We start from the raw sequence: 24,192 nt of genomic DNA, 5'->3' as shown, positions 1-24,192 counted from the left end.
TCTGAGTTCAAGGCCAGCCTGGTCTATATAATGAGTTCAAAGACAGCTGGGGCTACAGGGAGACCCTGTCAAAAAAAAAAAAAAAAAAAAAAAAAAAAAAAAAAAAAGATGCTTTAAATGTTCCACCCAAGAAGATTATTTTTGTATGAAATGAATCTTGAATTTTGAAAAAGCTCTAACTTGAGAAAAAGCCATGTAAACTTTTAAGAAATAAACATGTCAATTTAGTAGAATGCCTAAATGAAAGAACAACTGTGCAGACGAATGATAAAGTGCCTCCCTACCTCCCACTCAAAACAAGGACTTGAGTCTCTTTAACAAATGTCAAAATTTAGGGGCTTACTAGTTTCCATTAACATTTATACTCTGAAAAAATTAAATTTTTTGAAACAATCCAGGGTGCCAGTCAGCAGTCCTGAAACTAAGACAGATATTCATTGATAAAGACTGACTTACTACTCTGTCATCCTGAAGAGTGGAGGACAGAAAGAATTCGAATTTCCATACGTAAATAAAAGATGTTACGACTTTTTTTCAGGACCGGAAATATGATACAGCATTTCAGACTGAGAAAGCAGGTGCCCAGCAAAGGACTCTGTCGGTCCTGTTGTGCACATTTCTGTGTCTGTGTTTGTCCCGTATTCTCTGAACCCGCCAGTGCCTCATTGTCTTTAATTATGTCTACGAGGCACAAGACGGCAGTCAACATCTGCTCCTTTGTTTACTTGGTTAACATATAGCTTTGATGGCTTATTAAACAATCTATTTTTCAAACCCAAAACAGAGAAACCAGCCGAACCCATATTATGGCATTCTGTAAAGACCCATTATGCAATTAGCACTTGGGATTTGTGCAAAGCTGGTGATTCACCCAAATAAACATCCCTCTGTTCTGATAGCTCTTTATGGCTTTGTGGAAAATATCAATTTCAAATATATATATAAATATACATAAAAATCAGATCACATTTCCTCCTTCATCACGCCCACCAAGAAGATGAAGTGTGGATCCAGCAGCAGACTCTTCACTTTTTATATTGGAAAAAAAGAGAGCAGCTTTCTCAGATTATGACGCCGTATAATTCAAGCCAACAATTATTATGTTATATAAGACAGAGATGTGTTTCTGTAGGAGACAGACTTTTGAGACTTTCTGTGGTGCTACTGGGGAAGAGAAGTACTACTTTTAGCCCTTGATGTAGTGTTGTTTACACTACATTTATGTTAATAAAGACTGACTGGCCAGATATTATGAAACTTCTGATTCCATAACAAATAAATCTCTTCAGGATCAGCAAAAAGGCTAAGCAGGTAGAGGGGCTTGCTACAAAGCCTTAGGACCTGAGTACAATCCCCAGGACCCCCATGGTGGAAGGAGAGCCAGCTCCCACAGGTTATCCTGAGACTTCTACACACATGCCACAGCATGTGTCCTTGTACGTGCATGCATGTTCATGCACACATAATAAATACATGTAGTAAAATTTAAAAAGAAAACAAATCATCTTAACCATCATTTCACTTAATCAGTGGATAAATAATCTGCTTGTTCATTCTTTCAACATTTATTTTTTTAGTCTCTGACTCAAGATTGGGCTTGTGACGGATAAATGGGGAAACCAACTTGTTTTCTTATTTTCCATGTTCAGGTGAGAGAGACAATCACTAGGTAGGAAATGAGGCAAGCGACTATTTATTGTATGATGCATGTTGCAAGGTGCATTCAGGGAAAGGATTCCCCCCACCTCCTGGGGAGCAGGGATGGGATTCAGGAATGAGGCTGTGGCTGAGGAAGTGACTTTGGTGCTGAGATGGAGGCAGAGGAAGGCAAGGACTGGAAGGTCAGGGTGAAGGAGGATGTTCCTTCTCAGGTAACCACACCTGTGACGGTCACCCTTGGCATTCTTGATCCCAGTGAGAGACAGAGGCGGAAGCAGAGTAGAGATGGAGTCGAAAGCCCTACTATGGGAATTAGATTCATTCGAAGAATAACAAAAGGAGACAACTATGCACATAATTTGTAAAAGACCAGTCTAGCTCAGAATAGATGAGGAGACAAGACGCCAACTTGGAAGTAAGGTGCCAGGTGTCCACAGCAAGTTGGAGGTTGCTCAGACTAGGAATGCAGAGAAGGGATAGATGCTCAGGGTGGACAACAGTGAAAGTCTTCAACAGTAATCCTGAGCATCCCCTGAAGCAGATATGCACCCTAGGAGGAACAGCAGGGTCCAGAGGCTGACCTCAGAGGACTGAGGAGGGATGGCAGGAAGCAGAAACACTGCCCATTTCAGCTTCTCTCAGGGTGGCATTCCCCCGATGTTGCCGAGAGCCTCAGTGGCTGCTTGGCACATTGTTCTAACAACGTTGCATCCACTTGTACCCCAGTTTGACAAGACATTTGCTCCCATCTCAGCAGCAGATCTCTAAGCTGCATAGTCAGCGGAGTCCAATGTTCCTCTGGCTAAAGGAACACAGGAGTGAAATACATTCCTCCCGTGATCAGGCAGACAAGCCTTTCAATCCCAAACATATCCTGAATCATACAGACCTCTGACTACCTCTGTGAGGGGGTGTTTTATGAATCATTTTAGAACTTAGTTCCCATATTGGGTAAATAGAAGGAATTGCAGTATTAGAAACATAACATTGTCAGGAATATAACATGACATGCAGAAGAGCATCCAGCATGGTTCCCCATCTGTAGAAACACTCACAAATATCTCCATTCTACTGAATGCTAGTAGTAAGGAAGGGAAAGCTGGTGATAGTGGAGATCTTAGAGGAGGTGCCAGTGGTGCTGTGGAAATAGAGGTCATGGTAGTGGTGATGATGAAGTGGAGGTGCTGGTGGTGCATCAGAAGTGCGCATGTCATGATGATGGGGTGATGCTGGAGTAGGAGGTAGCAGGTGAAACTGAAGGCCGTTGTGATAGTGACCATGGAGATGAAGTTGGAATTGAACATGCTAGTAGTACACTGGAAATTCAGGTCATCATAGTGATGATGGAATGATGTAGGGGCAGGTGACACTGCAGATGGAGAATGTGGTTTAGAAACTGGTGGTGAGGAGATGGTGGGGAGAGCTGTGATGGAGGCTGGTGCAGGTGTAGCAGTGATGGTTGGATGATCACAGTGACACAGAATACAACATGGGAGAAGTTTTACACACAAGCTCCTGAGTTTAGATTTGGTTCTAGGATGCCATTTTCCCTGTGTCTGCCTTTTGGCACATGATGCCACTTTTCTTTGCTTGAGTTTTCTCACTGGTAAAATGAGAATGTAGGGGGCTCATGCTCAGCCATTATGAAAATCAACTGAATTCATACTTGTAAATCAAATTAAGACAATGTTTGTTGTTATCGATAAACTCCCCAACTCAAGCAGAGTGTTGTTCAAACAAAGTACTGGCACAGAGCACAGCCTCGAAAGAAGAAAAGGTGCCTCGTGAATTCTGGCCAGCTTTTCTTTCCGTTTTGCTTTTTATTGCAGCCAGGAAAGGCCTCCCCCTCTTCCCTCCTCCACCTGACCCACCTCCATCTCCCCATGTGCTCTGCGTAGAACAGGTGTGCAGTGAGCCACAATTTTGGCAGAGTGCAACATGAAAAAGGCTCTGAGTTGTTATAAAAATATCACCGAGGGCCGCTCAGCAAGGCAGGCAGATGAGCACGCTGCCAACCAGCATGGTACAAAGCGCCAGCAAATGCAGGGACCCAGCGCGAGGCCAGAGACGCACAGGTACCCACCAGGCTCAAAGTTGGACATCACTGGTGAGTGTTAAGCAGCTAAGGCAGGCCACTTGAGAGCCAAGGTTTTTATATTTTCTCCTTTTTAATCCTAATTTTAAATCCTTCAGTTCCTTTTTAGCCCTTTGTTCTATTTTGGTCCTAAAAGGTACATTTATCCTTGAGGCCAGCCATGGAGTCTCCAAGGGAGTGAGATCTGTATGGTAATCCTAAAACAAATGTCCGCCCTGGAATCTGTGAATTTCCACCTCAAGCTCCAAGCAGTGCTGTTTGGAGAGATGAAAACAGACACAGAAAACATGTTCTGTTATGGAAAGCTGACACATCAGGTTCAGTGTGATGCCTGGATGTGCGGAAATGTCAGGATCCAGCCAGCCTGTACACTTCCGGGCATCTAGAGAAGGGGCAGGCAGCTCTGCTTGCCAGGCAAGATTTGAAAAGCTGTGGGTAGCAGGATTTTGGGTTATGGTCAGTGTTTGCCTGGGTACAGAGTTTGGAAATTGTATAGTATGTTTGGCATAGCTCTGCAGCAGTTGGACTTGTCCAGAAGGATATTTTAGAATTCTTGTTCACCACCTACAGACCCTTTCTGGGGACTCAGAATAGGTTTGAAAGTGAAGCTACTGTGTTATATGAGCACCCGAGTGCAGGATCCAGCTCCTTAGCAATTTTCAGGATTCCTTGTACTCAACAGATGTGTAGACATTTGGAGATAAATCAGCATACTGCATAGTGTTAGCGTGAAGCATCCAGAGGAAGGGAGAGAGGATTGGGAATTGGGCAGATGTGGCTTTGGAAACTAGGCTTGTCACTCAAGCAGCCTTAAGTGATGCCACTGGGGTTTCAAGGGTCTCATCTGTAGAATAGGGCTACTGATGATGTTGTAGAATCATTAAAAGACTAATTTAGTCTTCAGGTGATGAGAATTGTATTCAGTGCAAAGTGAGTCCTATGAAAGTGCTGAGTTGGGTGTGATGATATGTAGGTCTGTGATCCCACATTCAGGAAGGGAATACAGAAGAGTCCTGAGTTGGAGGCCTGCTTGAATTATGCTGCAGTACCTTACCACAGAAATGAAAGTTTGTGCTTAAAACAATGAGCTAAGGCTGGGGAGATGGCTCAGTGGATAAAGTGCTTGTCAGATAAGCATGAGGACTTGAGTTCCACCTCTAGAACCCATTTTAAAAATCCAGGTAAGTTGATAGTGCAGCCTGCAGGGTCTGTCATAGAGCAGAATTATAGGGGATATAGTTCTCCCCCAACCACAATGCAGAGCCCTCAAAGTTTAGTGCCTTGCCACAATGGGAGGAAGATCATCTCACACTTATCACCCCTTCCAAGGCAGGGTCTTTCACAGAAGAGGTTGATGGAAAGAATGTAAGAGCCGGAGGAAGGGGTGGAGTGTTAACTGGAAGTGTCCTCCGACCACTACGCCTGTAAGCTATAGTCACACCTCTTTCCCACACTTGTCAAGGAGTTTGGGGGGTGGGGAAAATAAGAGACTTCAGAGTCTGTGTCCCTCGATAAGGGGGACAATGGCTCAGGGACCGTTGTGGAAGGGAGCGGGGTCAGGGGGGATGATTGTAAGAGCCAGGGCTGGTTCATAGAAACAGAGGCTTTCAGGCCACTGGAAGATTGCACATGTGACCTTGTGGCAATGGTGGCATCAAGCACAAGACCCACGCCTACTCAATTAAACGAGGGCCCAGAGAGGAGAGAAATGGGTGGCAGGCCAGCTCTAGACTGAGAACTATAGGAGATTGATTGTTACTGGGTGAAGGAGAGTATGCCTTGCATATGATCTCCAGATGGGCTGACTAGACTCTGGTGGACAATTTTATACTGAAGGACATCTGGGTACAAATGCTTGACTGGATTGGATTTAACGTGTATGGCAGAATACATGAAGTCTGGTGGGGGAGGATGGGAAGGCATGAATGGGGGAGGGGGTCTAAATTTGATTAAGAACTGTTATATGAAATTACAAAAACTCAATTAAAATTTTTGAAGAAAAGAAAAAAAAGGCAGGTAAGATGGTTCAGACTTGTAACCCTAGAGTTGCAAAGGTGGAGACAGGCAGATCCCTGGAGCTCACTGGCCAGTCAGTCTCTCCCAATCAGGGACTGTCAGGCTGGTGAAAGGGCCTACCTCAAACAAGGTGGAAGGCAGCTAAGAAAAGATAGTCAAGGTGGACTTTGACCACCATACACCTAGGCACACACGTGCACATATATACACATGAACACATAAATATAGATAAGGATAAAGGTAAAATGTCTGGCTTCCTTTTTGCAGGTATGGATATGTATTATTTTAAAAACTATTTTGGGTTATTCCTGAATATGTATATGTTAGTTGCAAGGTCAGGAACCCAAGACAAATTTACTTAAGTAAAAAAAATAAAAAAAAGAGAGAGAATTTATTGATTTAGGGACGTGGGATAGTCAAATGTCAACTCATAGGAGATGAACAGTCACTTAAGTGGCCACCATTGTACTTGCATTGTGAACAGACAGGGTCACTATCTGCATAGAGCTCAAACACTTCAAAGTGGACCAAAATGTAGGGAAATTTTTTTTGAGACAGGGTCTTTCTAGTAGCCCCAATTAGTCTAGAACTCACCATGTAGACCAGGATGGCCTCAGTCTCACAGATCTGCCTGCCCCTGCCTCTCAAATGCTGGAATTACAGTTATGCACATACCCCCCACCACTCAGGAAATTTTAAATGAATTTTAATATTATTTAGAGAGCTTTCCATAATAACCCTGAGGAGACTATGATCACCTTCAATTTATAAGATAATGAATCAAAGTTCAGAGAGGTTAAGTCCCTAGCTCATGGCAACACAGACAGGAATTTTAGAGCCAGAATTCCATCCCATCTTAATATGGTTGCAGTTCCTATCCCTAAATTCAGGGCCAATATGATACATTTGTATTAGAATAAGAAACTAAGTGTATTTTTATTGATAAATTGAAGATCTTAAGACATACAAACGTGTCTTTTCTGCAGATTGCTTAGGAAGGAACCTGATTTTGGAGATTTGCCATTTGCAAGCTGTGTGATCTCTAGCAAGTTACATAACCTCTCTGTGCTTCAGTGTGTCTATCAGTTCTGTGGGATTAGTAACAGGATTTAGTTTATAGAGTTGCTATCAAGATTAAATGAGTTAATAAGGAGGTTAGAAGGTGTCTGGCAAATAATAAATGGTGCCTGTGGCTTGTTAAAAACGATCTAAAAATAGATTGTAATGTAAGAACGATAAAGGAAATGAGGTCACTCAGGGTGGTTCCGCTTTTGATGTCCCTAGTGTGTCCCAGAAGGACACTGCTAATCTGGGAAGTTAGAACCCCACCTGTCACAGGCCGTTGGTTGCCAATAGCTGCCTGGCCATGACACTAAAGAGGAAACTTCCTGCAACATTCAGCTCTCTGGCTAATCCTGGGGTGAAGCCCTGGGCTGCCCAGCCTGGTACAGAGCAGCTATGGGCTCCTGGCTTCTCTGTTTGTCCGTGAGTCCATTCTGTGTGAGTTGAGATCACAGTTTATGTCCTGCCTCTCTTTCTTCCCCAGTACTTCTGAGTGAGTGCTCTATGATGTCTGATTGATTCCCTCCTGGTTTGATGGGGTTGTTTCCCAGCCTGAAGCTGAAGCTGGGACAGTCCATCGGAGAGAAGCTCAGATCTGAAATGATCATTTGCATTGGACATGAGGCGGTTTTGGCCTTACTGGTGACTGACTTGGTTTTGCAGCATGCAATGCCTGGGTACTTCCTCATAGTGCTTAACTTTGAGTTTCATTACTCATTGCTATGTTAACATACCCTGACCAGAGCAATTAAGGGGAGCAAGGGTTTGTTTGAGCTAACAATTCTAGATTACAGTTCATCACAGTGGGGGAAGTCAGGCCGGCAGAAGCTTGAAGGAGCTAATCCTATCTACGGTCAAGAACGGATAGGGAATAAATGCACACAGTCCATTGTTCAGCCCACTCTCTCCCTTTTGTACAGTCCAGGACCCAAACCCAGAGAATGGTATCACCCACTTTTAGGGGTGATGCTGAATCCTTCTGCATCAATTAACATAATCAAGACAGTCCCCTGTAGGCCAACCAGATCTGGAGGATCCATCACTGGTGTTCCCTTCCATGCAATCCCAGGTTGTGTCAAGTTGGCAATTAAAACTGGCTATCGCAACCTTCTCGTCACCTTGAAATTCACCCCCTGAAAAGCCATGGGGGAGACTCCTGAGTGTTAGGTCTGATTTCTTAAAATCCTAGGACCAGCAAGCACATTAACCTGGTTTTACATGAGGATAGCCACTTGACCTGTTCATTTAAGCATCACTTACGGAGTCTCAGTCTATGCTTACACCTAGCCCTTCTAAAGAATCCACAATTCAGAGGCCTCTCCAGAGTCCACAGGTGAATTTTAGAGGGAGCATCACATCCCTACAGTGATGTGGAAGATTTTGTGAGCAGTGAGCAGTGAGCAGTGAGCAGTTTTACATGATGAGGATGAAATTATCCAAGTGGTCCATTCATCACAGGAAACATCACAATGTTTCAGTCCCAGAAAGTTACTGTAAGAATAATCACCAAGGGTTATCTTTATCCAGCCTTGCAGATGGACATAGGATGAAATGTCACCAAGAAAGAGCTAAACCAAGGGTGTCCAACCCTTTGACTTCTCTGGGCCATGTGCCAGCCTGTAGCCCACAGATGTTGAGAACATACGGATATTTGCTTTGTGGGGTATGTGACAAGATGTTGTCATTACAAAGTTCAAGTTCAAGAACCTCGGTATTGCGTTGCAAAATATCTTATGCTTTAAGTGGGCCTATGATTTTGTGTTGGGATGAGTTCATATCCTTAGCTTCATGGGACCAGTGGCTATAGTTTGGACAGCCTTGCAAGAATGCTTTCCTTCACTGTCATTCTTTTGTTTGCCTCCCCATCCTCTCTCTAGGGGTGATGTTTCTGTAGGATTAGTTTCTTTCCAGGTACCTTGGATTTCTTCCTGTTTGACAGGTTATTTCTAGCTTAAGAAGAGTCAGCAGAGTGGTATGGGTCAGCTTGACTCCAAACCTTGAAGTCTTCTGCTCACCCACTCTCTTTGGTTTGGCAGTCTGTTACATTTACTCACCAGTGGAGTAGTTGAGATCAAGTGAGAACCTAGTAGTCAAGAAAGCAAGGAGGACTTTCAGGTTCCAGTGCCATGGTTTTCACAATATGTTAAGAGGTGTCACATAAACCCCCAATGTCACATGGTCACTGGAAATGAAGCTCTAGTTCAGGGTTCAGCTCTATCATAGACTGGTCATATGTCCTGGCAAGTTCACATCCCCTCTCAGTGCCATGGTTTTCTTGCTAGGAATGCAATTAATCTAACAGAATGGGGGGAGATGAACTGAGATAACAATGGGCAGAATGAGGGCAGTGTCTGGCACAAAGTTAGTTTTGAATATATGGTAGTGACAGTGATGTTGATTGAGAAGACTGAAAAGCTTGAGAAAAGACAAAAGAACTGAAAGGTAACAGAGGATACCTCTTTAACTCTTAACTCTTAATCAACAGATGGTCAGATAGCAAACAAAGCTGAATGCATGGGTGAGTGGGTGGAGGGATGGGTAGGTGGGTGGTGAGTGGGTGGAGGGATGTGTGGGTGGGTGGGTAGTGAGTGGATGGAGGGATTACCTCTTCAGAGGGGGAATGTTAGAGTAGCCAAAAGCCCCATAAAAATAAACAAATCAAAGAAGAAAGAGTACATGAAGTTATCAGAAAAAAGTGGTGGGGAGATATGGGAGGAGTTGGGGGGCAGGGAGTGGGCATGGATTTGATCAAAACACCTTATATACATGTGGACGAATGGGTGGATGGATGGATAGATGAATAGGTGGATGGTTAGATGAGTAATAGAGATCCATAGATGAATATATGGGTGAGTGTTAGTTCAGTTGATAGGTAGGTCAATGAGTAGATGGGTGGGCCGAGAGAGAGATGGAGGGGAGTGAAAGAGAGAATGTTAAATCTCCAGACTTATTTGCTTCACCATGGGATCCTTTTTATATTGAAATATCTAAAGAGGCTCTGCCACACAGTGTTTTCAGGGAGATGGCAGTCCAGCCACCAAGTTTCTTAGCAGAAAGTGGTACGCACAGAGCCCAGGTGGCTTCCTATTCAGCAGCTGCGAGAGGTTGGGACAGAAAAGCTTCATTCCCAGAGCTGTAGACTCACGCCATTTGGAGACTTCTCAGTGCCCAGCTCCTGCAGACAGGCACCATGAAGCACAGAAGGCAGGGGAAGGGGGGCGCGGTGTCAGAGGAATGTGCCGGAGCAGCTGATTATTCAACCTGTGTTCCCAGAGTCCTCAGGGAGTATCTGTTTGCCTCAAGCAAGGTCAACTAATTCTCCAACCCAGTTGCCATTCATCCCCAGACAGGTCAGAGGTCAGTTCCTGAAGCATTGTTGAACTCAGCAGAGATGATGCACAGGGCTGATATTCTTAGATTTGCTCATTCAGCCAGTCAGTCTGGCTTTCAGAGGAGAATCAGGTCAAGAAGCACTTAATGAACCAAGAGAAGCTTGGTGTTGCCTCCACTGTTGGGGGCTCGGATTTCTAACGATCATCAGCAGAGCCTTCATGGAAAGACCTACTGGAATGTTCTTTGTGCAACTCTTTAGCCCTTTTGGAGGATGGGATAGACTGGGGAGGGAGACACATTGGCCCAGATTCTTTCATTGCTTTTATTCAATTTCAAGGGCACCTTCGCCGTCAGAAACGATCACATGGACTTGACTTTGTCCTATTTTGGTTTCAGAACTCTATTTTCCACGCGCAGGAGCCATATACATATCCTTTGTGAGCATGTGTGTTTCAATTTGTGATGGAGATGAGAGGAAATAGCACCTTTAGCAGCAAGACACTGCTTGGATTTGAGTTCGTAGGCACTGTTTTATTTTTCAAGTTAGCAGTGAATTCCGGTATCACTTACCAGACCAGTTCCTGCCCGTTCTACTGTCACTGTGCCCATTACCACCTTGTAGATACTAAGTGCTCTGAGCCAGTTCATCAGCTTAACACTTTAAAGTCTACTGCTTGTATGTTTCTTGTTTAAATTCTAGGCTCAGGCCAGGGAGGTAGCTCAGTTGGTAAAGTTCTTGCTTCAGAAGTATGGGACCCTGGGGTCAAATCCATAGAACCATGTGAAAAGGTAGGTATGGTAGTACATACCTGTAATAGCAAAATGGGAGGTAGAGACAGAAGGATCCCTGGAAGCTTGAAGGCCAGTTGGCCTGGTCCACGCGATGACACTTAGGTTGATAAGACAAAAGATGGAAGGCACCTGAGGAGGGCATCCAAGGTTGTATTCTGATGTCTACACATCTGCCATGTACAACTGCATCTGCACATACATGAGCAGACACACACACACATACAACACACACACAAAATAAGTAAATCCCACCACTCCATAAATTAGAATTACTAACCATATCCTCATGTAACAGATGACCAATCTGAGGTAGAGCGGTTGCGTGAGATGTAAGATCATCCAAATAGTACAGGATTGAAATGGTGCTCTTTAACCTCAACAAAGTGTGTAAGCTCTTAACTACTGTATTAGTTACCTTTCTGTTGCTGTGATAAAACCCCATGACCAAGGGAACTTAGTGAAAGAAGAACCAGACCATCCTGGTGGGCAGGCATGGTTGCAGGTGGTGAGCAGAGCAGGAGCAGAAAGAGGAGCTAAGCACTCACATCTTCATGTAGACTTAGGAAACAGAAAGCAGCTCCTGCAAGGCTTAAAAATTCTAAGAAGTCTCAAAGCCTGCCCTCCATGACCTGCATCCTCCAGCATGGCCACACCCTCTAAACCCTCCCAAAACAGCACCACCAACTGGGAACAAAATGTCCAAATACTTGGAACCTGTGGGGATCATCCTCATTCAAAGTATCACAAGCACTATGCAATACTGCTTCCTGAGAGGGGACTGGGTATGATTCTAAGTTCTAGGTAGTGAGAAAACAGCAATGCCACAAGAATGGCTAACACTTGCTGTGCACTTGGCATTGGTGAGAGACCTCGCGTGGATCAACTCACTTATGCATGTTAGCTGAAAGCAATCTACAACAGTGGTCTGAGATGTGGCTTCTGTCCTTGGAGCTAACTCTCCTGCCTGGATCAACTCTTCTGAAGATGGCACTGCAATGGGGACAGTTGCAACTACAGAAAGGGCTAGTTGGTGGCCCAGTCTATGCTGCTCATAGTCTATAGAAGCTTTTCCTATGAACTTCGCTACCTGTTACTGGATTTGAAGCTACCGTGGCTCAGGTATTGTGCTATGAGCCCTCTTGGAGCCCACCTTATTTTTTCTGGGAAAAATAGCCTGCTAATGTTTGGGACCTTGATGGTCATGAATACAAACATTTTATAGCATGTCAAGGAACTTGATTTTTGAGGTCCTCTTCTAGGCAACATCATTCCCTCTGCTGGACTGAATTGGAGCACGTGCCTAGTGGTGAGTCACATTTATCAGTGTTGGGTGCATCCTTCTTGATGATCCAGCAGACTGTTGCTCAGTCTGGACCACTGTTTTCTTGTTCGCTTTATCTCATTCCTGAAATGAGAAGAGTCTTAATGACTTGGTGATCATACTCTGTGTGACTCAGTCATGGGGAAAAGGGCAGAAAAAAAACCAGCCATGGGAGAGAAGGCAGGGCAGATAAAAATCTAAGCTTTTCTGGATGAACATTCCAACCATGTTGCTCCATTGATCTTGGGACAAACCCACTAAGAGGTTTTGGGGTCTTAGCTGAATGGATTGTAAGTGTTGGAAAAAGTAGCAAAGGCCACCAGCTCCAACAGGGCCATCCGAGCTTTTCATAGTGCCTCACAGTGTTGTTATCTACACAGTGTGTGCTGGAGAACTATGTAACCAAGTTATAAGGAAAAAAATGTCATAGAGCTTGGGATATGACTTAGCTGATGAAGTGCTTGACTAACAAGCAAAAGACCCTGAGTTCTCAGCACACCATAAACAGGGTGTGGTGGTACATGTCTTGAGAGGTAGAGGCAGAAAGATTAGGAGTTTGAGACCAGCTTAGGCTAAAACTGTCTTAAAAACAACAGCAGCAAAGACAACAAAATCTCAATATTTTAAATAAGTTTGTTTTGTGTTGGGCCCCATCCATAGCTATCCTGAACCACAGATTAGATAGGCCTGATCACACTTAGCTGCTTGCTGAGGAGCAGGAGCGTCCAGGGAAGTGACCACGTGGGGAGTCACTGAATAAATGTGCCGATGGAGGCCTCTGGTGAGGTGTTGCTGGAACACTGAGGACACAGATCTGCTACACGGAACAGAGATCAGAAGACATGTTTGCAGAGGTATGTTGCAGACATCTTGAAGAGGGAAATAAAAGTAAGCTAGTGTTTTTTTGAACATACTCCAAGTGCCAGGAACACCCACGTACCACATGTCATTTTGCCACCTCAACACACCTGTGAGGAGGTGTCACGGGCATTCTGCTTCACTGCTGTGGAGATGAGGGCTCTAGGATGAGCCTACTTCATCATAGAACAGACATTAGAAAGGCTAATGGAGCTTGCATCCAATCGTAACCTCGCCACCTTTGAAACTCATGCTTTTTCTGCTGCGCCATGATGCCCCTTAGTCCCTTGAGATGACCTTAGAGTTATATAGGCACCTCTCGCTTTGCTGGGGGAGACTACCTCTCTGTGGTGTTTATACTTATTCAGACAATCATTTTGCAAAGCACTATGGAAAATTTCACTTACCTAATCACCGTTTTCTTCTTTTGAGACAGGGTCTCATATCCTGGTCAAGGATGACCTTGAAATTCTGATCTGCCTCTGCCTCATGAGTATGGAATTACAGATGTGCACCAGCACCACCATACCTGTTTTTGGTGTCGGTGGGGAGCAAACACAGAGCCTCCTGCATGCTAGGCAAGCAGTTGAACCAATCAGCTCCATCCTCAGCTGCTATATTGTTATCTCTTGTTTGCTTATTGGGTGAGCAGCAATGAACACCATCCCTGTATTCAGAATCAATCTTCCTTCTTGGGGGGATAATCACCCATGGAGTCATGATCTGGTGTGACAACGTCTGGCACTAAACACAAAGCTGAAATGATCACTAACGAGGATGGTACAGTGAATTGAGTCTGAGGTGATAGAAAAGACAGAAACAGTACCTGTGACTTAGATGAGCAAGGTTGGGCATGAAGGCAGGATAGTGGCAAGGGATGGGAAGGGAAAGATTTTTGCATAATCAGTAAACTAGAAAGGAAACTCGAATTCATGGGAATGTTCAGCAAAGACAACTTGCTGGTATGGTTTGCACAGAACAAAAAAGACTGCTTTGATAGAACAGTGGGCATCGGGGCATGAATCTGGCAGGTAGAAATGAAGGCTATCATGAAAGGCTTTGAATGATGTAGCAGGATCTTCATTGACCAACTCTGCCTGGAAAGAGGGTGGTGTCACTCAGTGATCTGTGTAAATCCATGTGGCAGGACACACATTGTCAGTATCTAAAAGGTAAGAAAAGCAATTATTATTAAACTTGTTCAACAGCAGGAGCAAGGAAACCGGTATTTTGTAAGTTTTGCTTGGGTGGCTAACCTCCGGCTTCTTTAAAGGGAAGCTAACAAGAGGTGTTGGGGAAGGCTCACATAGACACATCGTTCTCTAGGGACGGACACTGCTCCTTACAAGTCTGAGTCATCACTGGGATGAGGAAGTGTGGCTCAAAATGACTAGCTCATTCAATCTTTCAAGAAAAAATTTAGATCTATGTTTTATATGAATGTTGTAAATGTAAAAATAGCAGCCTTTTTCAGAGTATCCAGAGGTCAGTGGCATTCCTTCCATGGGCAGGATTGGGTCTCTCAGAGTGCCCTTGGTTCTACTGATCACCACAGTCTGTAGGACATGAACTATTCTCCCTAGCTGCTCTTCCGGCCCCTGCTTCAGCTGACACTAAGGTTTCTATCCTCTTTTCTTCTTACAGCAGACACCTGCAACTCAGAAGGGACTGTGTTAGGCAGAAGAAAGATGCAAATTCTTAAGGTCTGGGGAAGGAGCCACAGCATCTTACAGCTAGAGAATATGCTTTAATCTCGGGAAAGGTGAGCAACTAAGGAGAGAAGAGTACCAGGGAAGGCACAGAGAGATGGGGACGATTTTAGGGAGTAGGATGAGATTCAAGTATCACCTAAGTGGTAAGAGGAAACAAAATCTTAGAAATTCCTGACATAGGGAGATCAACAGAGTGTCAAGGTAGCCTTGACAAAGAGAAGAAATGAGTCAGGAAGCAAAAGGGACCAGAAAGGCACTGTGGGTCTGACATCTCTGGTAAAAACATGTTCTCTGGATTAGGGGTTGGCAAGCACAACTCTGACCCAGGTCTAGTCCAGGGCTTTTTGGTACCTTTCTCTCCCACTAAGCTCAGAATGGTTCCTATTTCTTTCTCCTTTCTTTTTGTATTGTGTTTGGCTTTTGTTTTGTTTTGTTTTTTGAGGCAGGATCTTTCTGTAGCCCAAGCTGGCCTTGAAATCCTAATCCTCCTATATTAGCTTCCTGACTTCTGCCTTTACAGGTGTATACCATGCCTCACTTTATGTTTTTAAGTGGTGAAAACATTGAAGGAGAAAAGCCTGTCCTGTCTGTGGAAAATCAGGAGGTGGAAGTCTCAGTGCCTCCTAATAAAGTAGTTCTGAAACAAGACAGCAACCATTCATTTCCACCATGTCAAAGAATGCTTTTACATGCCACAACAGCTGGACATTGAATGATTACAACTGAAAGCATTCTTTATGCAGCACCCCAAACATTTATTACTTAGTTTAACAGCTGGTTAATACAGAGGAAGGCTCAGGGCAGGTAAACCTGTGTCATCCTCCATTTTAAGGTAATATGTTTGGGGTAGTGGCCTGTGTTTTCAGTCAGTATTGGTGGCACCTTGTCCTCTGTTCCTTATTTTTCTATTCCCTACTTTTATGATGTTGTGTTCCCACAACATATCATGAGCTTAGCATTGCATGTTGGGTGGATAATCATAGACCATGAGGTGTATATATCAGACTATAGGGCATATCAGAGCTATATAGACTGTAATGTCTACCTTCTAGTAAATGACCAAAGAATGAAAAAAAAAATCATCATAGCTTCTTAATACTAGGTGTACCCTACTTGGGAAAATAAAGTAGTTGTTAGGAAAAAGTGATTTCATTTAATTCACTTAATTAAAAAAAAATCTACCTGCTTCATTAATGGTGTTGAGTGTAGAAAAGGGGTACATTTAATACAATTTAAAAGTATAGGGACCTCAGTCACACCAGGTGGTAATATATAAATGACAAGTCAGGATCAGAGAACACTTGCGTAACTACCCTGGCGACTGGAGGTACAGGGCAGAAAGACAAAGATCTAAGCATGCGGGCTGTGAAGACTGGAAGATAGCAGAGTCGACTCTCATTTGACTCTAGGTTTCCTGACAAAGTAAAAATACAGCCCCCCAAAGAAATAATTAGCCCTTTGTCTTAAAGAGTGGAAAGAAGATACAAAGTATATAGGCGCACCAAAAATTTTTTTATCATAGTGCATGAAATCCAGTGGGTGGGCTATGGAGGGGAGGCAGATTGGGGAGAGGGATCTAAATATGATTAAGATTTATTGTATGAAATTACCCTAAATCAATAAAAATATATTGAAAAAAGCAGTAAATATCTATGGTGTATAGTCTATAGCTATATGTTAAATGTCCTATATACAATATGCTCCAGATTCCATTTGACTTGAACAAGCAAGTTTTTTAATAAAATTGTGTGTGTGTGTGTGTGTGTGTGTGTGTGTAGATACACATGTCATCTGTATAAGGATCTGTATTCATTTATTTTGCTAATCAATTATATTTGCATAAATCTCCAGTTTCCGAAGGACTCCCACACATTTTGCCTTGGACTCTTTTAGTAAGCGAAGTTCCTTTTATACTTGTAAATCAAGATGTAAATATCTCAATTTTTGGCCTAAATAACTGAATTAATGTCCTACCTCATGGTGTAGTGGTCTTTTTCAGTGTGCCCCAGGCCTTCCCTAAGCAATGAAGAACCCTTCCTTCCTGTAATTGCCGAAGGGATGCCGACCAGAAAGCATACCCCTCTCCTGTTGATGTGTCTGTCCTTGCTGGTAACTTCTCAGAAATGTGTTGAAAGTCACTGTCAGGAGCTAAAGTTAGAAACAGCATGGGGTGGTGGAGTAAGAGGGTCAGAGTGCAGCTGTTACGGGAGCTTTCGGGATTGTTCAATGTGGCCACTCCAACACATGAGAATCAATTACAGAGAAACCTTGTCAAGATAGCCCAAAATTCAGTCTTCAATAATTGAATTCTCTGCCAAGCCCTGTCCACTGTCATTATCTAGAAATGTAATTATGTAGCTGAATCAAGCAACTAAAATTAGTGTAGTGTGAAAACACCTTGGCTATCTAGAGTGGAGGAATTGACATTGGGTTTAGAAAAGCCAGTGGTTGAGTATGTGTGGTGGTGTCCGGAGTTCTCGTCATTTTGACTAAAATCTATATTCTCTGTCCTGTCTGGAGGGAGAGATGGTTTGAAGCAAGAGGTGTCTGATTCAAAAGTGACTTTATGTGTAGTATAGGAATGTGTGTGTGTTCATGTGTGTGCATGTATGCATGTATATGCATGTGGAAAAAGAAGTCAATATCTGGCATCCTCGGTCACTCTCCACCTTATTCTTTGACACAGCATCTCTCAAGGAACCTGGAGCTTACTGATTCATCAAAAGTAGCTGGCTACTGAGCCCCGTGGATCCTCCTGTCTCTGCCTCCCAAGTGCTAGGATCACAGGCTTTTACCGCCTTGCCCGGCTTTTCCCTTGAGTTCTGGGGATCTGAACCCAGGTCCTTTTGTTTATCAGGCAAGCACTTTACCCATTGAGTTGTCTCCCAGCTCTGTGAGGGTGATTTTCTGTAATCTTTGGTCCTACTTCATCAGAATTTCATATTACTGCTCTCAAAATTGTGGAATGCTAAATACGTCCCCATGCTTTCCTCATATGAAAGTTGGAAGAATGCCAGTTTGATGTCATCTGAGCCTTCAGATCTGATATCAAAGATAGGTCAATACAAATCATGAAGGGAAGGGCAGACCATGGCAAAAACCACCCTTATTTCACACACTGTAGGAAGGTGAAAAGACTTCATGTCACCATCACACAATGGTAGGAGCCAGTATTATAATCTCCATTTTCCAAATGAAACAAGTCTAGCAAGGCAAAAGATTTATTCAGGATCACACAGCCGATGCACTCAGTGTGATTCAAGTTCATGGAACCCCTTAGGAACTAATCAGCCACCAGGTGACAACACATCTAGGCTCTCACTTTGGGCATATACCTTTAATCTTTAAGATCTCTAATCTCTTAAATACATGGTATATTAATGCACTGCAGATGGAAGTTCAAAACATGTTGAAATGGACACATACGACGCTTGTGAAATTCTTCCACACAATGGCCAACAGTACTAGTAAACATGTGTCCCACCTGTTGCCTATGGGCCACATGCATCTCAGAATGTTGCCCACCATAATGCAGTGTCAGTGAGAACCCCTTCCTAGTGCCAGGGTGAGTTTTGAACTCAGCATTGACTCCTATTAGTTGCAAGATCATGAGTAAATCAGCTGAGCAGTAGGAGCCTGAATTCCCTCTGGAAACTACTTGGTTTCCTGAGACTGGGACTAGACCCTGCTTCAGAGATGTGGGAGAATGAAGTGATGTTCTATAATTTACATAACTAAGTCAGATTTTAGCTGATATTATGTTATTTACAAATTTCCCCTTAGAAACTGAAATCAGGCAGCAGGGAAGGGAGAAAAAGCATTTTTTACAAAATGTAGCCCTGTAGTCCAGGCTGGTCTTAAACTTTCTAAGCACCTGAGAGTTTGATTCTCTTGCATTCATCCCCCAAGAGCTGGGATCGTGGGTGGGCACCAGTGCACTCTGCTGCTGCTTACATAATTTTGATCAGTTTTCCACAAGAATCTGCTAGATTTAAGATCTTTTTTCTTTGTATTTGTGTGTGTATACATGTGCTTGTGTGTATGGGGGGGTTTCTATGCATACACATGTATGTGCAGAGGCCAGAGGTTGACATCAGTGTTTCCCTTTCTTGCTCTCTGCTGTAATCCTCTCAGTGAACCATGGAACGTGGACCTTACTGCTGTGACTGTATTGACTGGACAGACAGCTCCAGGCATCTGCTATTCCCACCGCCCCAGCACAGGGAAAGTAGGTGCATGGCACTGGGCCCAGCCTTTCACATGGGCGCTGGGGAATCTGAACATGGGTCCTCATGCTTGCACAGCAAACACTTCGCCCGTTGAGCCATCTCCTTATCGCCGAGATTCCAGTTCTATGTGGTGACTGATCATCATGGAAGATTATATCCTTCCATTTGTAAGTCTCTCTAAAAATCCCATGTAGACCGAGTCCCTTGCATTTTGGCCCAGTTCCAAAGAACGAACGCCTTCTCTCTTGTTCCCTGTCACTCTGTCTCCCTCTGTCTCCCTCTCTCTGAGAACTAAATTAATGAAGAGTATTTGGTTAGTCATGTTGGGTGAGCTGCTCCGAAAATAGCTCCTTCCATTTTGGTAGCTTCGACCCTGCAGCTGCCGCGTCCCTTATTCGTCTGGAAAGAAAACTTTCACATTAAGAGTTGCTGATGCGGATTTTCTTTCTCTTCCCCTCTCGCTGCCTGTGGATGAGCACTTGGCTCCTGACAGAAGTGATTTGGCTCTTGGCTTTGTAGTTGGGAAGAAGTTGGGTCTATAGATTTTTCCCCCACTCTAACTCTCTATTGATGTGTTCAGCCTCGGAGGGAATAAAACCTCCACTTAAAGCATGTTGGCGTCGCAAGGAGTCCTTCTGCATTCTTACGGCGTACCCATGATTGTACCCGCTGCCCCCTACTTCCCGGGACTGATGCAGGTAATTCATAGCTTTTGCCGGCAAGCAACTTAACTCCAGAGCGCTCTGAGTAATAATTGGAATTTTTATGGTTGAGAAAGCAAACACTTTTAATACAGAAAGAAAAAAAAAGCCCTTGTGTAGTCAGGGAGAAGACAGTAGGAAATCAAAAAGATGGATCACCTTAATCTGGCTATTGACATCTCTCATGGATGAATAGATGGTGTAGTTGAGCTGTATTTGCTTGTATTGATCTGGGTGCTGTTTAACATTCATGCCTTTGCTTTGGGAGGTTGACCATGGGGCAAAGATTTGCTCTCTTTCCCAGCTTTCTGAGGGACTGGGTCTCCCAGAGCAGATCATGAGGCATAGTAACTTATCATGAGATGACCCGCTTAAGAGCTTTAACCCAGGAAATGGAAGGGCAGGGAGTATGGAGGCGTGCCAAGGTCACCCTACAAGGCTACGTTTGTAGAGAAGCTCCCCTACCTGAATCTGAGAGGTGACCCACAGGCAAGAGGGGACACCGGAAACTGTTCATTTAGGAAGTTCAGAGATTATTCTGGAAATTGTCTACCAACTGTTTATATTTTCAGTAGCAAGAGAGTAGAAGATTGAAATGTGTGTTGTTTTCACTTCTGAGGTAATGGCTTCTGTGTATAGAAAGGTTTGTGTGCCAATGAGAAATAAGGATGTTACTGGACCTCTGTGCTGTCAATGAAAACCATTACTTCTGAGTATATGTCTACAGCTCTCTGGAATACTAACATCTTCTAATGATAGAAGTGGGCCATTGTAGGAAGCAGGTGGCTCTTTCTGATTGTCTGTTGAGAATAACCAGCCCTTTGCAATGAATTGTAGATCTCATTTCTATGGGTAGGGATAACTGTATCAGTATAATATTCCACATTTTCTCTTGTTGCCCCACCCCAGGCCTCCATGTTTAAAACACCCAAACTGAAGCTCATTAATTCAGATTTCTGGGGAGGATTCTGATAAAATACTTTTCAATCTTTTTGTGACTGTGACCTTTTATTAACTACATGAACCTGGGTGATGAAATCTATTCAGATATCAGTCTAAATAGCAATTTAACTGCCTAGCACCATGGCTGTATGGTGTTGATCAGTTTATATGTTGTAAATAAACAGGCCAGGTGGAGAAGAGTCTTAACAACATAGAAAGGAACTTTTTCATCTTTGCTGGCCTAGGTGACTCCATGTGGTAGGGTGGCTACATCGGACAGAGGACTTGGTGGTAAATCGGAGAGTAACAGTCATTTTGTTTCTGTTGGAAACTTGGGGTGAAGGTCAATGGCTGGAGTTTTGTCAGACCCTCTGCCGCCCCATCCGATAAATAATTACAAGCAAATCGTTCCTTTCACTCTGTGCTGATTGATGCTGAAATTGCTTTTGAAAGTTCTCATAAGTTCCTGTTATAGATTAAGTGCTGGTGCAGGAAAAATAACGGCACCCACAGAAATGGGTGAATGTAATCAGGTTTAATGGACTTGAGAGCTTGTTGGGAATTAAATAACTATCGATTTGCTGGGATGTTGCTGTCATTACGAAATGCCACTCTGGACGTATTACCCCAGTGATAGATGAGAAGATGCCGTGGCCAGCTGCGAAGTTGGGGAGGCCCTATTCCTTCCTCCTTGGCAGAGCATTCAGAAATGTAACTAGTTAGCTTAGGATAGAATAAGCTATTTTACTGGCAAATGTTAGCCAGGTCCATTCTAGAATGTTTCCCAAAATGATACTTCTGGAACTAGTGACCCAGAAGTCAGGCGAGTTGTTTAGTGAGGAGCCTCTGACTACCTATCAGGATCCACTCCATCCTTTCCCACTTCTTCAACATAGAACAGACCAAAAGGCTGTGCCACGGACACCAGCCCTGTTGCTGGTTTGTGGAGGCAGCACCATTTGGCGTAAAAAAACCTAAAATCACCCCCCTTGCAGTTGTGTCTGTGAGAGGAGGAGGTGTGATACAAAGAGGTAGAAAATCCCACTATCACACTCTCACCGTTCAGCCTAAGCTTCTTACATCATCTTGCTCAGCAATTGGGCTTGGGGACTTTCCTCCCAAGTCAAGATGCAAGGCCCTTCCGACAGGGAATTGAGGTTCCTCTAGCAACTTAGTGATGTCAACAGGACGATGAAATGATGTGACATCAGGAATATGTGTCCTCCTTCCTATGATTCCTCTGTGCCCAGAGATGTGGGAACAGCATTGACATGGTCACGTGGAAGGGCTGCTGGATGGCAGTTTGAGATCTTTCAAGGTCTTTCCAAACTCAACAGCCAACAGCTCTGTGACCAAAGAGATCCTTTTTGTTGTTTGTTTTGTTGGTCTTTTTTAAGAAGGAGGGTCTCTGTAGCCCCAGCTGGCCTGGAACTCCCTATGTAGACCAAGCTGGCCTTGAGCTCACAGAAATCTGCCTGCCTCTGCCTCCGGAGTGCTGGGACTAAAGGCATGCGCCACCAGGCTTGGCTGAGATTCCTTTTTGTAATATTCTCTGTGTTGTTTTTGAAATTCAGACTAGCCTGGCCCTGGTTTTGTCTGTTCGGTTAAAGAAAAAAGAATTTGCCCTTCTAGATTTTAAAAGAATATCTACCTCATGGTGCAGGCAATGAGTACAGAGTTTCCCCATCGTGTAGGGAGGTTACTCTTTGTTTTCTAGTTGATTCCATAGTTACTGTGGACCCTGCCTTCCATTCTTTAGGAAAGCCAATGTCTACCATATTGGGTCCCCTAATTCTTTTTTTTTAATACCTACTAAAACCTATTGTTTTATGTCTCAATTTGGTAAGCATACAGTCAGTTTTTTTTTTTTTTCATCTAGCTATGTAGAGAACTATGAAATGGTCATAGAACTTGAGCTGAAGCAGGTTGAACTGTTTCATGGGTAGTAAGCCTAGTGGATGCAGAAAAGAGTGATATTTTCAAGTATAGCACATGAACTGTGGCCCCTTCACCCTTGGCTTCATCCAGTCTTGGCATCTTTAGATAAGAGCCAAAGCATCTTCCATGGGACCTCATTCCTTATTTTTTTCAATTGCCAGTGGCACCTTGATTCATCCCTGAGTTGTCTGACCTGCTGTCATAGGAAGTCTAGTCCATTGCCAAAGTCATTCCTGACACCAAACTTTGCCAACAGGATTTGCCTAAGCCACAGCCCGTGTTCACACAATACTACATGATTAAATCAGAACAGTGGTTTTGTAACTTATTTGAGCATTTGCTTAGTGTTTGGGTCTAGTGTTTCTTGGCTTTGCATAGCAGGCTTGGTCCTGCAACCTCATGTAGATCCCTGCATGCCCATGTGAATACAGAGGCCCTCCTACTATACAGAGTGACAGATCACTGGTTCCTGCAGGCCCCAGAGATGACAACTTCTGAAATGCCATTTGTAGGAAAAGTGGATGGAACTGGAGACTCTAAGACAGAATGAGGAAGATATATATCATGTTTTTTTTCTCCTATGTGGATCCTAAATAAATGCATATGTGTAAATAGATATGTATATACGTATGTACAAAGTCATTTAGATGTGTGTACTATATATAGTTATGCATGCATAAACTCAGTTCAATACACACACACACACACACACACACACACACACACATATATATATATGGCATGAAATTATAAGTGAGATTATCTTGGAAAACAAAGAACAAATAGGAGCGGGAGAAAGGGGAGAATCTAGAGTGTGGATATAGGCAAAGTACGTGATATGGTTGAGTGAAAATATCTGTTTGAAACTCATTGATGTGTGCAGTGAATATATGTTTACAAAAACAATATTGGCTCTCTGTTAGTGTAGAAAACCACTGACATAGACCGTAAAGCAAATATGTTACCAGGGAAACTGAGGTTTCCTTTCTTGGGTTCCTAGTCTTGTTAATACAACAATTTGAAAGCAGACTCAGAAGGAAGCTCCAGGACAATTTTATTACATTTTTGGAGAAAAGCAACAGGGCAGGCAAGCTATAAATCCCAGTAGCTGCTGGGAGGAGGAGAGGCTAGAGAAAAGGAAGAGAGAAAGCGAAGTGTTTGTGAGCCAGGCCCTTGACAGCATGTTCAGCAGTGGAGGACAGTCAAGAGCTGCATGGTGGAAGATGTGGGGCGGAGGGTGCTTCGAGAAAGAATGAGAAAGTAAAGTGCTGGGGAAAGCATGCTTTGGCCAGTGTTCAAAGGAAAAGAAGGAAAAGAAAATGTTATGCTCTTCTGAGCATCTGCACGAGGGAAGGGCTTCTGAGAAGGATCAGTATATTAGCTCCTTAAGGGGATAATTAGTCCTCTCCTCCTCTTAGCATGTTTTCAAGTGAATGAGCTTTAAAGAAGAAGGTTGTTTTTGTTTTCTGGGCAGGTGATTGGGAGGCCCAATTGAATGTATTCTTAAAAAACAGGAGAGATGATAGTATACAAT

At 43.6% G+C, this 24,192-nt stretch overlaps 1 protein-coding gene across 18 annotated transcripts in view; it reads left to right on the top strand.

Annotated features, from left to right (window-relative positions):
• Positions 1 to 24,192, top strand: part of Rbfox1 (RNA binding fox-1 homolog 1) — a 383,510-nt gene that overhangs the window by 12,683 nt on the left and 346,635 nt on the right. For 10 of the 18 annotated variants that reach the window (XM_008829975.2, XM_008829968.2, XM_008829960.2 and 7 more), the window contains exon 1: positions 3,665 to 3,766. The exons of 3 other annotated variants lie outside the window; for them this stretch is intronic. In XM_008829975.2, the coding sequence (XP_008828197.1) occupies positions 3,680 to 3,766 (87 nt within the window). In that variant the 5' untranslated portion in view covers positions 3,665 to 3,679. Of the gene's footprint in view, positions 1 to 3,661; positions 3,767 to 19,426; positions 19,776 to 24,192 lie in introns of those variants that run through there. 5 more of the 18 variants (XM_008829964.2, XM_008829974.2, XM_008829969.2 and 2 more) reach the window with 3 other exon arrangements.

Source organism: Nannospalax galili, unplaced genomic scaffold, assembly GCF_000622305.1.
Source record: "Nannospalax galili isolate Female #2095 unplaced genomic scaffold, S.galili_v1.0 scaffold32, whole genome shotgun sequence".
In the NCBI taxonomy this organism is placed as follows: domain Eukaryota; kingdom Metazoa; phylum Chordata; class Mammalia; order Rodentia; family Spalacidae; genus Nannospalax; species Nannospalax galili.
Note: the sequence above shows the minus strand (reverse complement) of the source record. Positions and strands in the feature narration are given on the sequence as shown.